Here is an 18,424-nt window from a genome sequence, read left to right on the forward strand (position 1 = left end):
TTTTGCACTTTCCAAACAGCAATACCCCAACCTTTAAGCTTTGGTCAGCTTTATACCATCAAAGCCTCTAAATAACAATAACATCAGTTTCCTGACATAGTTGCAATTGCAAACTTCTTATACTAGATAATTTCAACTTTTGTGAATATATTCCACCTTAGCATTAAGCCACCCTTTTTCTTGGATTCATTTAATATCCAAAATGCTAACATGATTTAGGCATTTCCTCACTATGCAATTCCAAATTTAGATAATAATTTCAAGAATTGCCACAAAAATTCGGGCTACTAGTCTGCATATTTACTGCCATATTTATCATTTTAACAGAAGCTAGCTTGTACATACAACACTTGAGACTTTTATATTTTTGTGTCACGAGTTTTGTGTATAATTATGCACCACGCCAATCAGAATCAACCCATCGCAATCAAGACTATTCTAGAGAGAGAGACGAACTCTACCATAATATGAAATCCGGATAAGTAGCAACCATGAAAAGATTTAATCTTTCCCAAAAAGAAAGAAGCAAAATCAACATGCAATAAACATATATAGTACTAGTACCTAAAAGTCCATCAAATTAGACATAAAATTAAAGGTACCTTGCGTTCAAGAAAATCACGCCATAAACGAATGATGTAGAAATTTAGAAATCAAAGTAGATCACGTTTCTTCATCCTCATTAAAGAAAACTTCTAGATTAGAATTAAAAAAATATTAAGCATTTCCCAATAAATATATAAGACTGAAAAAACAAAGACCCATTTTTATTTCCAAGAAACACACTGCTCACACAATTGGACTAAAAAGAGAAAAGATTATGTGAAAGATGATGAGACCGAGATAGATTTCCATCTATGCATACACGATGAAGTGAACGTGAAAACTTCCTCATGCATACAAAGGTTGAACCGAAGACATGAAGTTTCATAGCTTTCTTCTCATACATGCTACGGCTGCCATGTCAGCATAGATATTTTGGAAGAGTTAGTTAGAAGTTGAGTTAGTTATAGAGTTAGTTAGAAGATATTTTGCTTAATATCTTAGCTTAAATTCTAGCTCATATCCTTGTATAAATAGAATAGTTTCCTCATTTGTAACACTTGAATTTTCGATCAATAAGATTGAATTCTCTTCTCTTGGATCATATGAATCCTCATTATACATTTTCTACATGGTATCAGATGTGATTTGAATTACTTCCGCTGATTCAAACACTTTTCCTTCTTTTTCATCCTCTGTTTTTCTTCAAATCTTCAATGGTGCGTGGTAACAGTTCCACCTCCAACGCAAATATCACTCATTCCTCTCCTATGGAGAACAATTCCAGCCCTTATTACCTTCATCCAAGTGATAATCCAAGTTTGCAGTTAGTTCCTCATGTTCTCACTGGATCTAACTACATTCATTGGAGCAGATCTGTAAACACAGCACTTGTGGCGAAGAATAAGATTGCTTTCATCAATGGTGATCTGCGAAGGCCGCGTGATGATGATCTACTTTTTTCAGCATGGCTGCGGTATAATAGCATGGTTGTTTCGTGGCTCAGAAACTCCATCTCTCCCCAGATATGTTCTAGCATTATGTATCTCGATGATGCTCATGAAATTTGGTCAGATCTACGGCTTCGCTTCTCTCAACTTGATTCTGCTCGAGCTTATCAATTGAAGCAGCGCATTATGTTTCTTACTCAAGGAAAAGATGACATCAATGCCTACTTCACCAATCTTCGCATCGTTTGGGATGAGTACAAGCATTCACAACCGGTGGCTTGATGCATTTGTGCAACTTGCAGATGCAATAGTGCCTTGAAATGGCATGAGTATCAAGAGCAGGAATGCACAATGCAATTTCTGATTGGATTGAATCCTATCTTCTCTCAGATCCGATCTAATATTCTCTCTATGGTTCCAATTCCTCCTCTAGCAAAGGTTTTTTCACTTGTTTTGCAGGAGGAAAGGCAACGGAACATTGATGGCTATCCTCCAGTCACATCTTCCCCTATGAGTGAGCAGCCTTATCTAGCCAATGCTGCAACTTCTCAGTCATACAATAAGGGAAGAATCTGTTCACATTGTGGCAAAACTAATCATACCGTGGATAAATGCTTTGTTCTTCATGGTTTTCCACCAAGTTTTGGTAAGGGAAAGAACACGTTTAGTGCTGGTGGCAAGGAGATCAAGTCTATCAATTTTGTGGAGGATAACCTTGAAGATTCATGTGATAAATCTAGTTTTTCTTCCTCACTGAATCTGCCTACTCAGGAGCAATGTCAGCAACTGATCAGTCTGCTTCAGTCTCAGCTTGCTGCTGCTGCTGCTACTCTCAATCCATCCACTCCTCCTTCTGCCACACCAAACATGCCTACATCCCCTCACATTTCTCCTTTCTCAGGTACTACTCTCTTCACCAATCCTTTCATTAATTCTTTTGCAAAATCTCCAACTGTTTGGTTACTAGACACTGGAGCCACTCATCATGTGTATTGTGATCTCTCCATGTTTACTTCCTCTTCACCTATCCTAAATGCCTCTGTAAACCTGCCTAATGGTGTTACAGCCTCTGTCACACATATTGGTTATGTCTTTTTTACACCTTCAATCACTCTTCACTCTGTCCTCTATGTACCTACATTCTCTTTCAATCTCATTTCTGTGAGCTCATTAACTTCTTCACTGCCATGCACTGTCATTTTCACTCATGATTCTATTGTACAAACTTGATGTTCCTTCTGGTCCAAAGCTTGAAGAAGGTTCTGTCAATTCTTCTTCATTTACTTCATCTTTTGATATCCCTTATGCTAATTCAGTCACTAGCATAGATGTTTGGCATAAGTGGTTAGGACATGTATCTTTTGGAAAGCTTAAAACAATGTCTGATGTCCTCAATTTTTCTAATGAATCTCATTCACTTTGTGATATTTTCCCTCTTGCCAAACAAAAACACCTTCCTTTCTCCAAATCTGATTCAAATGCAACTAAATGCTTTGATCTCATCCATTGTGATATCTGGGGACCCTTTAATCCCTCCACTACCCAAGGCTACAAATACTTCCTCACTATAGTAGATGATTGCTCCAGATTTGTCTGGACATTCCTGATCCACAACAAGTCTGATGTTGGAGCTATTCTGCCTCAGTTTTTCAATACTGTTCATACTCAACTTTCCACAAAAATCAAAGCCATTCGTTATGACAATGCTCCAGAACTGAACATTCCTTCATTATTCTCATCTTTTGGAACTATCACTCAACACTCTTGTGTTGAAACCCCCCAGCAAAATGCCCCGGTAGAAAGAAAACATCAGCACCTTTTGAGTGTTGCTAGGAGTCTGTTATTCCAATCTTTTCTCCCTATTCAATTCTGGGGTGATTGCATTCTTACAGCCTCCTATCTCATTAACAGAGTCCCATCCTCTGTGCTACCAGATAATTTGACTCCTTTCCAAGTTCTCTTTCAAAAACCCCCATCTTATTCACATCTAAAAGTCATTGGTTGTCTTTGTTATGCTTCAACTCTAGAACGGGGTAGAGATAAGTTTTCACCTAGAGCCACCAGATATGCTCTACTGGGATATCCCTCTGATTACAAAGGTTATAAACTCATTGACTTAGACTCCATGCAAGAAATCATCACCAGAAATGTCACCTTTCATGAAGACATTTTTCCCTTCTCTCAACTATCTCCATCTAATTTTCCAATTTCAGCTCCACCTCAAAACATTCCTACACCATCCCTACACACTCCTCCCACTTCAAACTCTCAAATCACCACTCCTACTCCAAATAAAACTGTCACTTCCAGCCATGGCAGATCAATCAAGCCCCACTCTCATCTCGCGGACTTTATCTGCAACTCTGTTGCATCAATCACTCCATATCCCATCTCCTCTTATCTCAACCTATCCAAACTTTCCCCTGAGTACGTGAAATACACCATTCTCATGTCTTCCATTCTTGAACCTACCACTTACAAACAAGCCTCTCAATATGAAGAGTAGCAGCATGCAATGCAAGATGAATTAGCAGTCTTTTCTAGAACAAGCACCTGGTCTGTCACTGTTCTTCTATCTGGCAAGACTCCCATTGATTGCAAATGGGTTTATAAAGTCAAATTCAATCCAGATGGAATAGTAGAAAGATATAAAGCAAGGCTAGTTGCCAAAGGATTCACTCAACTTGAAGGAGTGGATTTTCTGGACACCTTCTCTTCAGTAGCAAAACTCACTACTGTGGAAATGCTTCTTGCTCTAGCATCTATTCAAGGCTGGTCTTTATCTCATCTTGACATCAACAATGCCTTCATATATGGTGATTTAAAAGAAGATATTTATATGACATTGCCTCCAGGCTATGAAGTTGATTGGCATTCTGTTGAAGGGGCAAACTCAGAATCAACCCTTGTATGCAAACTCAAGAAATCTCTCTATGGTCTAAAACAAGCATCAAGGCAATGGTACTTAAAACTATCTGAAGTGCTCATTCCTTCTTCTTCAAGAACAATAACAGTGGCTTTTTTGGAATAGTGGTATATGTTGATGATATTCTTGTTGCCACCACTCATCCAGAAATAACTAAAGAATTCAAGACATTTCTCTCACAATACTTCAAATTTAAGGATCTTGGAGTTCCTAAATATTTTATGGGATTAGAAATTGCAAGAAACAAGAAAGGGGTATTAGTCTCCCAATGGAAATACACACTGGATTTGCTGAGAGACACATGGATGCTTGACTGTAAGCCTTCCATGTGCCCATGGATCCTTTAAAAAAGTTAAGACTAGACTCTGGAACTCCCTTGAAAGATGCTGCAAAATATAGAAGACTTATTGGAAGATTGCTCTATCTCTGCATCACTAGACCAGATGTTACATTTGCAATGCACAAGTTAAGTCAATATGTTTCAAATCCAAGTGATGAGCATTGGGAAGCAACTGAGAAAATTCTCAGATACCTGAAGGGTGCACCAGGTCATGGACTATTCTATTCAAGTAATAGCAAGATCAATTTGAGTATATTCTCTGATGTTGATTGGGCAGCATGCCCAGATACAAGAAAGTCCATGACTGGCTACTGCTTGTTTCTTGGCTCTTGAATGATTTCATGGAAAGCAAAGAAGCAAAACACCATTGCTCGTTCATCAGCAGAAGCTGAGTACAGAGCCATGGCTCAAGCAACATGTGAGGTAGTCTGGGCCATTGTATTGTGATAACTAATCTACAATCCATATTTGTTCAAATCCAGTTTTCCACGAGAGAACTAAACACATTGAGATTGATTGTCACACCGTGAGAGAAAGATATTTGGAGAACGTGATAAAGCCTCTACACATTAGGAACAATCTGCAGCTAGCAGACATCTTCACTAAGCCCTTGGGAGCATGGCCTTTCGTTCTATATTGAGCAAGATGAACTTTGAAAGTCTATACAATTCATCTTGAAGGGGGATGTGAAAGATGATGAGACCGAGGTAGATTTCCATCTATGCATACACGATGAAGTGAACGTGAAAACTTCCTCATGCATACAAAGGTTGAACCGAAGACATGAAGCTTCATAGCTTTCTTCTCATACATGCTACGGCTACCATGTCAGCATAGATATTTTGGAAGAGTTAGTTAGAAGTTGAGTTAGTTAGAAGATATTTTGCTTAATATCTTAGCTTAAATTCTAGCTCATATCCTTGTATAAATAGAATAGTTTCCTCATTTGTAACACTTGAATTTTTGATCAATAAGATTGAATTCTCTTCTCTTGGATCATATGAATCCACATTATACATTTTCTACACGTCACACGCAAAATTGTTATAAGAAACACGGATTGAACAATGTGGGTGGTAAGGCAAGCAAACAGGATGATGTGTCAAACCTTACCAAAATCAGAGGAGCCATTAGAGGAATCATTGAAGATTACATTACCAAAATCAAGGGAGTCATTACAAGGAAAATATACATAATTCATAGGGAATACATTGTCTTAGAATAGATTTATATACTACCTAAAATAAAGTGTATCCCTCCCTATATAAAGGAGATGAATTATTATATCATTATATATAAGAAATAAAAAACAATCCTCTTCTCCCAAAAGCTTCCAATATGCGTAGCCCTTCCAATTCTCTCGATTACCATTGTTAAGATGATGAAGTTAGGGAGCCTACCATCTCTTCGAGCTCTTCGAGGATGGGATCCCACTCTGAAACGATCACCCACTGCTTGATCGAGATCATACCCGTTCATCCTCAAGAGTTGCTTGTTCTGATCGACCTATTCAAATCCCATCTCCTTAAGTTCCCCCACTAGTTTATCCTCCATTAGACTCTTTTTGCGAAGCTCAATAGATTCAGGTATACTAGCAATGGGTGTTCGACGAGGTGGTGGTGGTGGTGGCAGCTTGAAGATAGGTGGTGGCAGTGGCAAGTTAAGATTCAAATATCTCAGTGTCTCACGAGGAGATTCTTCTTCAATAGCAGGAGCCTCAACTTGTGGAGAAACACACAGAAGCAATCTTAAAGTCAGATATACGTCATGCAGTTCCATAAAATCAAAAGATCGAGTCATCAGCCAATAACCAATTGTAGCAAAAAAGTGAAAAAACATTAGTACAAAATTAGAGACGCATGAGCCTCATGCGTCTTTCCCTAAGACACTATGCGTCTTAAAAAAAAATTTTGACCGACGCATTTCTCTCATGCGTCTTACCAAAAAACGCATCTCCGTCATGCGTTTCATTAACGAGAGACGCATGAGGGTCATACTTCTCTCCCAAAGCCGAAACACAAAAAAGTCCAGTACACTAATTAAATGTTAAATATGGCCTAGAACAAAAAAAGAAATACCCCTAGTTATAGAGTTAGTTAGAAGATATTTTTCTTAATAGCTTAGCTTAAATTCTAGCTCATATCCTTGTATAAATAGAATAGTTTTCTCATTTGTAACACTTGAATTTTCGATCAATAAGATTGAATTCCCTTCTCTTGGATCATATGAATCCACATTATACATTTTCTACATATTACGCACGTAAATCCGCTGCATGCAGCCGAAACGGCGTCGTAGGATTCGCATTTATAAGTGGGCCTCCTTGTCGTGACAGGCAGTATTGAAATTCCTTTTCTATTGTTATTATTTTAGAGTTAACAAAAGTAATAAAGATAAAGTCAGAAGATAGGATTAAAAAATTATGCATATGAATCAAACTTCGATACTACCACATCTCTTTGTTTTCTTTATTTTATACTAGTTGGTAGTATTATATACTTTAAATATAAGACATTGATTAATTAGGGTGGAGGCATTTTGGGAGATAATACTTTAAATATAAGACATAAATTAATTAGGGTGGAGGCATTTTGGGAAATAATATCAGATTATGTTGTTATATACTCCATCTTCCTCTGTCCCATTAAAAATGAAACGATTTTCTTTTTAGTTTGTCCTATTAAAAATAAAACATTTCCTAAAATGTAAACAATATCATCTTTACTTTTTTTTTATCTCTTTTACTTTATTCTCTCCTCATCAACTTATAAAACAACACTATATAATATCTTGTACCGAAAAGTAAATGTGTTCATTTCTAACGAGGCGGGGGAGTACTTTTAATGGTATGCTAATTTACTACGCTTCTAAGTAATAAACATTCAAATATTGATTCCATTTATAAATTTTGATAACGGAAACAATCTTACTCTAATTTTGTTACAGTATTACTTTTAAATTAACTTGTTAAAGTCTATTTTGAATCGGAGTGTATGTCAATTGAATATGAGAATGTTTAGCAAATAAAACTTACATCGAATTGAAGATAATTCCAAATTTTCAAGACAATATAACGATTTTCATAATTTCACCATATTTGCTAAATTACTAATTTGAAAACAAAGCAAGATTTATACGGTCTAACAGTAGAAAATCAAAATCATATTACCCACCAATAACCAATTGAGCTTTTTCAGGTCTGAGATTTTATGAAAAAAATATAGATAATTCAAGTCATGGTTCAATCAACTAATGTAGTAAATAATAGTAATATAACATTCACATATATGCACCTACTTATAAGCAAAAAAAGCCCATCTAAGCTGATACTAATAAAAAAAATTTTCTATGTAAATCCGTTGATACAATAACATTATAGAAACAATAGATATGAAGATAATATGACAATAAAAACCATTAAACACCTATAACTATTCTATAACACCAATACACTTATTACTTACTAATACGACTTACTACCGTATACCAATTTGAACAAATCAGAAATCACACCATCTGTAATCTCCATAAAAAAAATTGACACAATATTAATTCAATAGTACTAATAGTCTAAAATCAAATTGCGGTCAAAATTAGAAGGGCAAAATGGGCCTTTCAGAACGGTAAATCTATATCCAGGTGTTTTTACATCGTTGTATTGAAGTAGGCAACCGCAGAAGCAGGGGACTTTCTTTGCCGTTCTCTCTCTCCGGCGTTTCAAGGTGCTCTCTCTCTACCTCTTTGCTAACGATTCGCCCTATCGTACTATGTAATCGCTGTTTGGATTATAAGGACAAGCTTCTCCCGTTTCAATTTTCTCCTAATTATTCCCCAATTTAACAACATTTTGGACTGGAATTTGTGTGCCTGCAGAATCCTCATTTTTCTCTAACTCACCAATGTATTGACTCCAGACTTGAATTCTATTGCATCTCCATTGTGACGGACTTGTGCCCTTCTTTACCTCGAGCTGTTTTCTGAGGTGAGTGTTTCGCAGGTTTGCCTGCATGAATTCGTGAGCGTGTGTTGAATTTGTCGCTGCATGTGAATCTGGAATTTGAATTGATCTGATATTGGTTTTCGTGGTGTTTTGACTGTTCCGCCCACTGAATTGTTGTTTATGAGATTCGGTTCATGACGCAAGTTTTTTTTTTGTACTCCAATTTATTTATTACATTTGGAGGAATTAGGTTTTAGAAATGCTCCGATTCCTGGATGGATAGTGTTGGACGATGATTTGTGTGCATATACTTTTATGAATGGTTTAACAGGCGTTCTGGTTTTATACTTGTACTGGCCTCTGTCTATTTTGTTTCTTCTTTTTTGTTCTCCCCCCCCCCCCCCCTATTGTTTAATGGAACTGAATCTATCAAAAATTTGATGATATCGATCGATCTAATTTGTGGAATAGATAGCATAATGGATGACAAAGATGTAGAAATGCATGACGCCCAAAAGCCTGATTCAGGGAATGAAATCAAAGAAGCCGATTATAAAGTGTTCGACTTTAAGAGTGAATTTAAAGAGGATGACCCTCCCTCTGCAGTTATTGTTGCAGAGAATGCAAGTCAAAATGGAAATGGTGATGACGACTCAAATAAGTTGAGCAATGAAGCAAATGATCAGATCAATGATATGAGTGAAATGGAAGCTCAAACTAACCATGAAAGCCAGACTACTGAGCCAATGTCAGTCGAGGATGTTGAACCAACAGGTGAGCAAGTTGACACAGAAAGTATGAATGAAGAGGGAATCAGTATTGAGGCTAATTCAGAAGTGCAAACTGTGCCTGAAAGTGGTATGAAGAATGGTGTGGTTGAGGAAAGTGTTGCTAATGATGCTTTGAAAGAGGAAATTCCAGTTGCAAATGATTTTGAAAGTGAAATTCCTGTTAAAAATGTGGATAGAAATTCCAATGGCTACATTGCAGTGGAAAAGTCCAAAGAGAGTGGGGAGAATGAAGAAAGTGTTAAAAATGCTGCGAAAAGAGAAATGGAAGGTGAAAACGTGGATAGTGGGGGTGATTTTAGTGACAATGATAAACTTCAAACCGGATTATCTTCAAACGAGGCTCCTCAAGTCCAAACCGTTACATCAGTTGAGGTTCCACAGGGTGGGGATAAAGAGGTGGAAGATGCAGCTAATGCAAATGAGGATAAAGTAGTTAATGATGAACCAAAAGAACAGGATGAAGAAGTACTTCTAGCTGGGTGTGTAACTGATGGGAATGCCAGGAGTGTGGAAACTATAACTAGACTCGAAGGGAGTGATTCGTCTCTACTAAATAAGCATGAATTTGCTACACCCAATTCCACCGTCAGATATTTTCCGACAAATATGGGGAGCCATAGCGGAGAAGCAGGCAAGACTGTTTACAGTCAAGCCACACTACCTCTGGTAATGAATAAATCACAAAATTACATTTATGCACACAAAATAAAATAAAATAAATGCTTCTAATATTTTTATCTTATTGTCAGATGGCAGACGGTGATGATGGAACGCCAGAGGACCAAGCAGCATTTATAAGGGAACTTGAATGTTTTTATCGTGAGAGGGCAACAGACTTCAAACCACCAAAATTTTATGGCCAACCATTAAATTGCCTGAAGTGAGTATTGTTTGCATTTAGTTTTGACAGCTATGACTAAGATCTTGGATAAAATCTTATTCCTTATCTTATTGGCCTTTAGGCTATGGAGAGCTGTGATTAGATTGGGAGGTTATGACAGGGTAAGAATTTCTTAATATTTGAGATGCATCTTTATTTTGCTGTCCTTTGCTTCATTATTTCTTGCCATTAAAGGATTGAATACGCTGTTTGGAACCAAACCTCAGGCATAAAACTGTTTCTTCAGGTTTTTTGCTAACTTTAATTGAGTTGACAATTGTGCCTATTTTCTTTACTTATGTCGCCACCCCTTACTCCCTCCTACCTACTAAATCCCACAAGAAACTTACTAACAAATGAGTCTTTTTAATGAGTAGAAGAATTATTTTGTGTTTGATAAGTTCATTATCTACATTGTGGCCCATGAATGGGGGACTTTTGAAAGTTTTATTGTCTGTTGGATGATGATATTATTTGCTGAGATGTTGTTTTTCTGAATTTCTCTGAATTTAAACATCTGATAGGTAACTGGATCCAAATTGTGGCGACAGGTGGGAGAGTCATTTCATCCACCAAAGTAAGATTTCCCTTTTCGTTTTCCCTTTTCCTTTGTTTGAGGTAAATCTGATTATTTGTTGTTTCTCCTCTTTTGCTATGGATATATTCTTGCGTTTACTTTATGGATAATTGTTTTGTGGAGTTACTATGTGTTATCAAACTTGTGAGGATATCTTTAAAGTATGTGTCTCTCTGAATATAAACAGCAATCAGTTACTTATTACTTGTCATATCCTCAATAATTTTTAGATCAAATTCATTGAACTAGTAAATAAATAATACTATACAGAAAGTATTTATTTGACTTCCAACTAAAGAATTCTATGAATACCTTCACATTTCATCTATATGATACTCCCTCCGTCCCATGTTACTTGAGGCTTACTCAATTACTTATGCTTGTACAGTGATTTGTATCCATTTGAGTTTTAAGATATAATAATACAGTATATTGTAAAAAGTAATTCACGGAACTTGTCTTTTCTTGGGCAGGACTTGTACAACAGTTTCATGGACTTTCCGCATATTCTACGAGAAGGTAAAAAATTTGAGCCCAACTCTGTGTTTTTCAAACAGGCATAATTCTGTTCATCATGGAAGGATGTGAATTTTTATTCGGTTGCCCGAAATCCAGGACATTTATTACTGATTAGACATTTATTACTGATTACTCTTTTAACTAAGTGGTGACTCTTGGGTTATTAGTTATAGTTTATTCCTATCATTTCATTTGACCATTTAAATAACAGTTGTCCATTTATATATTGTATCAGTCTCTTTTAGAATATGAAAGGCATAAGAGACAAAGTGGTGATCTTCAACTCCCAGTAGCAATGCTCCATGAACCTTCTGGCGCTGATAGTGAGGTGAATTTGCATTAGTATAGTCTTATGTTTAATATAATAATAATTCCCTATACTTGTCTTTCTTGGATCACTCTACTTGTGCATGCAAGCTGTTTTGTCGCGCAAACTCCTAAAGAAGTGTATTCTAGTAGATGATTGAAGCAAGAAAACTTTATGGCATAAACATTCACCCTCCTCTCTGTCTCCTACCCTTCATCTTCCCCCTCCTTTCTGCTGATATATGCCCTTAGTCGCTATTCTTGTCCCTTGATATCTATACTTAATATAATAATAATTCCCTATACTTGTCTTTCTTGGATCACTCTACCTGTGCATGCAAGCTGTTTTGTCGCGCAAACTCCTAAAGAAGTGTATTCTAGTAGATGATTGAAGCAAGAAAACTTTATGGCATAAACATTCACCCTCCTCTCTGCCTCCTAACCTTCATCTCCCCCCTCCTTTCTGCTGATATATGCCCTTAGTCGCTATTCTTGGCCCTTGATATCTATACTGTCTCTATGTACGTGATCTGCATCTATTTCTTTTTGTAGATCTTTAACTTGATGTTTTTGCATAAAGCTCGGTGTTTGTCATATATTGCAATTCGTCTAATGATATCACAGGGTAATGGCTATCAAGGATCAGGACCAGGAAGGGCTAGAAGAGATGCTGCTGCTCGTGCTATGCAAGGTTGGCATGTCCAGCGCCTTTCAGATTACGGAGAAGTTGGTGAGCCTGTTATAAAGGTTTGTGAAAATAGCATCTTGAAGCCAATCTTTTTACGTTTGAATGTAGCATTAAATTCAATGTCTCCTTTTTATGATTTGATAGGACAAGAACATCAATATGGTGAAGCGTGAGAAAAACACTAAAAGCATTGGTAAACATTTTAACCCTCAAATTTTCATGAATATGTTCATAAATAACCTCTATGAATTGTAGTAATGATTGATTATGCTAGGTCTTAGTATTACTAATTTACTATCACCACCACCTTTTATATTTCTAATTCGATTTGTGGATTTAGCTTCTCTCAAGCAAAAGAGACCAAATGAGGTTGAGCTTCCAGTCAAGGCTATTCGTACTGAAACATCAAGGCAGTTAAGTCTTGATTCTTTTCAATTAGTCTTTCTTTCTATAGATCTTCTGATAGAATTGAGCATTTACAAACTCTTAGTGTGTTCTTGACTCCTTGTGGAAGGCAGCCATCAGTTGGTTTGCAGGCATATGGTTTTGGTTGTTTTCTTCCCAATTTCTGCTTATTTATGACCAGTATGACTTCAGAGCTTCAGGCAGAAGACACTTTCTGTTTCTGGTTGTGTAGTCTTACAATATACATACATACATACATACATATATATATATATATATATATATGTGTGTGTGTGTGTGTGTGTCTGTGTGTGTGTGTGTTCATAGTGGAACCATGATCTCCTTAACATGTGATCCAATTGTTCTAGCAGTCAACATGAAATATGATAACGGAAATGCTTATCTTTGTTGATCGCTGTTTAATTTCCAGCAATAGTGTGTTTGGATGTAGTATTACTTTTCAATAGAGATCTCCTTGCTATGTAGTAGAACTTATGTTTGATTTTTTCCCCTTCTTAGTGGTATTCCCCCCTCATAAGCGTGAGATTCAATACATGATGTTGATAGATATTATCCATCATTTTTTCTTATGAACTTAAAATTTTTAAAAATGTATGCTTGTAGGCTTGTGACTTCAGTAGTTGATGTGGGTCCTCCAGCAGATTGGGTGAAGATAAACATACGCCAAACGGTAAATTCTTTTTCGTATTCCTCCTTTGCACCTCTTCACATCGCACATGCATAAAAATTGACCATTTAGTTTTACTATGCAGAGGGATTGTTTTGAAGTTTATGCACTGGTCCCAGGGCTTCTTCGTGAAGAGGTACGCATGGCCTTTAAAGACATATTCACTCTTAGCTTCACAATTCATATCATATTTTCTGATGGTTACAATAAGGGTTTAGGGTTAAAGAACATTGCACGGTGATTCTTGTCCTCCCATAGTCATGTCTTGCACACGATCCACTTGCATTTCTGTCTGTGGAACTGTGAAATAGTGATGTATAAACTGTTTGCTGAATGGCTGCTTAGGTGCGGGTCCAGTCAGATCCTGCTGGGAGATTGGTCATAACAGGCCAGCCCGAGCAAGCTGATAATCCGTGGGGCATTACACCATTCAAGAAGGTAATCTTTCCATTACCTTCTGCCCCGATTGATGCACATATGAGCCAAATGACGATCCTCATTAGTCTAAATGAAATCAGAAGTTCTTGTTTTGTAATCTGTCATTTCTATGCCTAGACTTCTAAGTACTTTCGAGTCTTGAGATGTTTGCATATAACATTTGTGTCATACCATTTGCGCTCGTATGAACGAATTTGAATGTTATCCAGGTGGTCAGCCTACCAGCCAGGATTAACCCACTTCAAACGTCAGCTGTCGTTAGCCTTCACGGACGCCTTTTCGTCCGGGTTCCTTTCGAGTCCAATAGCTAAACCTAAAGATTCATTATACTATTTATAGATTTTGTTCAGATTAATTATTGGCGAACATCCGGTGTGACTACCATGCCTGCAAAAGTTGGCTCTGTGAATGTGTAACTTTGACCATGCATGATTGTGTTTGCAGTTTAGATTGTAGAGGTCTTTAACATTTTTTAGTTCAAAGTTAGTAGTGAGAAACATCATTAGCTTAGTAGTTCTACAGTGTAAGAAATCAGAAAGTTAATTTTATCGATTCAATTCATTGACTCCAATGCAATATGCAATATCTTTTATGAATTTTTTTTTTATTTTTGCTTTCGACTGTCGACCCCATAGTTGTTGAGTTGAATTTCAAAATGTCATGATAAAATAATTGTAGAAGTGGTGGTATAGTGCAATATTTATATTAGGAAACCATATATCATAGCAAATGGGCCCAAATAATGCCTCTAATTGGGGCAAATACAAAGATTTTTCGCCATAATTTAGCTAAGTGGTGATAGATATATAGCTGATTTGGAATAGAATAAGGCAATGGCATCATATCTTGGGGTCCAAAATTCATTTGCCCATTTTGAGTGATGGACATTCACATTCACCCATACCCATTTAGGAAAACATCAACTTCTATCAACTCAAGGGCCCACAATAAATCAATATGGACATTTGTTACTCTTAGTAAATATAATTTGGTTTTAGAAACATAAGTCTCTGCGTTTGTACAAAGAAGCGACTATGTATTTGTACTACGCCAGTTTTGTTCTTATGGGTGTGTTTCATTTTACTTTATTCTATTTTAATTTGACAGAAATTAGGATGTGTTTTAGAATTTAGATAGTGTCTTCAATTGGAATTTAACTTGGGCCTGTGGAATTCGCAGTTTATCTCCGTGAATATATTTGGGCCCAATGGAGTGAATTATAGACTCACACTGGTAAACTCAAATTGCATTGAGTTTAAATTAGGATAATTATTGATTTACCAAGACATTAATTTGGATATGAAAAATTTTTAGTTATCCACAATTAGTGTGTAATTCTGTGTTAACCAAATTTATTTAGTAATTTACATGATACGGCTAGGGGGTATGATCTTATATGAATCGATTGATTAGAATGAAATAAGAAAGAGGACACAAACCGTATCCTATTCGATGAAAGAACCTTACAACCCTAAAAAGATGGTAAAAATTCCAGATGTCGTACAACCTTGATTTATATGGCTCAAGACCAAGTTCGATACAATCAATGTGCAACCACCACATTATAATAATATAATGGTCCACAAACAATTCACACGAAATTTATAGACAGCAACCAACAACATGATGTTGGTGGACCGTGGTCCTGAAAATTTCACGTGTGTGACAATCTTGAAACTTGAGACAAAATGAAATGGCATTACTCTAGTAAAATCCATAATTAAGAATTTCAAGTCCCACCACCCAACTTAGTTATATTAATATATTGTCTTATTCTTATGTGTACCTGATAGGGACTCCGACCCACATCAGCCGATGACTGCCGATACAACACAAGTCTCGGACGGCAAGGACAAAGAATAAGATGGAAGAGAAACTGAGGCCACAACAAAGAAGGGAAAGAGACAAAGTGAAAGAGGGAAGAACCATGGAGAAAATCGTGTTTATAGGGTACTTTACGTTAAAAATAACGTAAATGTACTAATTTTGTTATATCTTCCATATATGGGTAAAACGCCACCCACATTGGCGTGTTTATAAGTTAAGACGCAACCCGCATTGGCGTCTTAAAATTTAGAACCGTATGTCCTAGTATTTTAGCAAAATACAGTATTTGTTAAAACACGCCAACTAGCTTGGCGTGTTTGTGATAGTTAAACACGCCTTCGGTAATGGCGTTTTTCATTAAACACGCCTATGGAACTGGCGTGTTTCAATATTGAGAGCACCGACGTTTAACGCGTGGTTCAAGTTAAACACGCCTTCCGTAATGGCGTGATTCAATAGACACGCCAATGGAATTGGCGTGCTTTAATAGACACGCCAACGGTAATGGCGTGTTTGGTCAGAAACCGTATATCAGTATTCCTCCCCAAACGCGAAACACACAGCACACACATCAAATTGTCGTCGCCGTTTTCATCTTCTCCTCCTCAAATCGCGATTCTCCCCGAAATCGGTGATTTGGCTCTCCCTCCATCAATCGGTGCTATTCTTCCCCGTATTTGAAAAATTTACCGGTTAGTATGCTTATTTTTTACAATATTAGAGTAATTGAATACCGTTATTATTTAGGTTTATTTAGGTTGTACATTGATGTTGCATTGTTTGGGTTTAAGTGAATTTGTGTATTGTTGAGATAGTTGAGATATTGGTGTTTAGTTAGAGTATAAATTTGATTATAAACCACCCTAGTGTTGTTATAGCTTAAAAATTGGACAAATTGATTTGGTTTATGTGGGTTTTGCTTTATTTGGGTTTTAATTGGCTTATAAACCTAAACTCTAGTGACAAATTATTGAAATTGTGTTAGGTCGATGTAAATTGTTTAGTTTGAATTGTTAATGTTGTGTAGGTGAATTGTGTTATGTTTTTGTGCAATGTTGTGTAGGTGAATTTGGCTCTTTGTGCATTATTTGATATGGGTGTTCCATTTTGTGATAGTGGATTAAATTGTATATAATTATTGAAAGTGTTTAGGTTTGTTTATTGTTTAATTTGAATTGTGAATGGTGCGTAGGTAAATTATGGCATCATCTTTAACTTCTCGCCGTCGGCTGTTATGTGGTCCTGCGGATCCTTCTGTATTGTATCTTCAGAGACAACACGTCTCTAATAATATATGGGCAGGAGTTCCATCAGAAGATGTCTGATGCCGAAGATTTGAAGGAATCATTTGGGATGTTACCATACATCCCCGTGTTTTGGCGGTAGTGGACCAGATGGGGTTCGGCGGTATATTGAGGTGTGGTCAACCAAAGGACATTGACCACCATCTTATCACCGCATTGATTGAACGTTGGAGGCCAGAGACTCACACGTTTCACTTTCCAGTCGGTGAAGCGACTGTGACATTGGAAGACGTGGAGGTCTTATGGGGCCTCAAAGTTGACAGAGAGGCTGTGACGGGTTACATCCCCTCGAAGGATGTGGGATACTGGAAGGACGTGTGTTTGGATTTTCTAGGATTTATACTAGACGCAATGGAGTTGAAAGAAATGAACTGGAAGCAGACAAGTTTATCAAAACAATTGAGGATTGAGCTGAATGATGAGCACGATGAGTACATGTATGTTCAGGGGGCTCGTATCTATTGTCTGCTATTACTTGGTGGTCTAATGATCCCGAACACCACCGGAAATAAAATTCCGTTCTTCTACGTGCAATTTTTCATGGATGTAGAACGGTGTTCTACCTATAGCTGGGGTGGTGCGACGCTTGCTTGCTTGTACCACAATTTATGTGAAGCTGTCGTTGGTAGGAGGACCGATGTCGGGGGAACTTTAACTTTATTACAGCTGTGGGCTTGGGAGAGAATCAAAAATATTAGACCGAGGATGCTAAATCCCGAGCACATAGACTACGTATCATGTGCAATCGAGTAAGTTATTCACTAATTCATTGTTTAAGCTTAATTTTCATCAATTTCCGTGTTATTCGCTCATAATTTAAATTTTTTAGATGGAATGGTCCGGCGTCATATGTAAAAGCACCCGGACATTGTATTGAAAATTTCTGAGATCAGTTCTCCGTAATGCACGCTAACCAGGTAAATTATATAACTTAATTTGTTTTTATTTGTTGTTGATGATTGAATTTATTTTAAATAAATTTGTTTCACACGTAGTTTATTTGGAGGCCTTATGTCCAGCGAACCTTGCCGGATTGTTGTGTTGCCGGTCGTCCTATATGGACGTCGATAACAACTCTTATTTGCTGGAATATGGTTGAGCCACACCTGCCACAACGAGTGTTGCGACAATTTGGGATTGTCCAACCGTATGTCCCGTTCCTCAACCGGTTTCACGGTTCTGATTTTACGAAACAGGATCGCTGTGGAAAAGCTGGCCGGAATTGGGTTGATTACCATGCCCATCATATCCAGGCGTGGGACAATAGGCACGACTTGGTGTGGACTGATGTGGAGTACACTA

The 18,424-nt window shown here is 37.1% G+C and overlaps 1 protein-coding gene across 4 annotated transcripts; it reads left to right on the forward strand.

Moving 5' to 3' along the window:
- Window positions 1-8,424: 8,424 nt before the first annotated feature.
- LOC121761197 (AT-rich interactive domain-containing protein 5-like) lies at window positions 8,425-14,569 on the forward strand. 4 transcript variants are annotated; one of them, XM_042156806.1, is made up of 15 exons: window positions 8,425-8,481; window positions 8,674-8,741; window positions 9,171-10,156; window positions 10,240-10,370; window positions 10,453-10,492; window positions 10,895-10,947; window positions 11,421-11,466; window positions 11,702-11,794; window positions 12,397-12,519; window positions 12,605-12,653; window positions 12,801-12,873; window positions 13,490-13,556; window positions 13,639-13,689; window positions 13,899-13,991; window positions 14,201-14,569. In XM_042156806.1, exons 3-15 carry the CDS (start codon window positions 9,179-9,181, stop codon window positions 14,300-14,302), a joined length of 1,899 nt encoding a protein of 632 aa, XP_042012740.1. In that variant the 5' UTR covers window positions 8,425-8,481; window positions 8,674-8,741; window positions 9,171-9,178; the 3' UTR covers window positions 14,303-14,569. The 4 variants fall into 4 exon arrangements, with proteins under 4 accessions (XP_042012740.1, XP_042012739.1, XP_042012742.1 ...); XM_042156805.1 differs by having other exon boundaries at window positions 8,426-8,481; window positions 8,633-8,741; XM_042156808.1 differs by having other exon boundaries at window positions 8,426-8,481; window positions 8,633-8,741; window positions 9,306-10,156.
- Window positions 14,570-18,424: the final 3,855 nt, after the last annotated feature.

The sequence above is a fragment of the Salvia splendens genome, chromosome 13, assembly GCF_004379255.2.
Source record: "Salvia splendens isolate huo1 chromosome 13, SspV2, whole genome shotgun sequence".
In the NCBI taxonomy this organism is placed as follows: domain Eukaryota; kingdom Viridiplantae; phylum Streptophyta; class Magnoliopsida; order Lamiales; family Lamiaceae; genus Salvia; species Salvia splendens.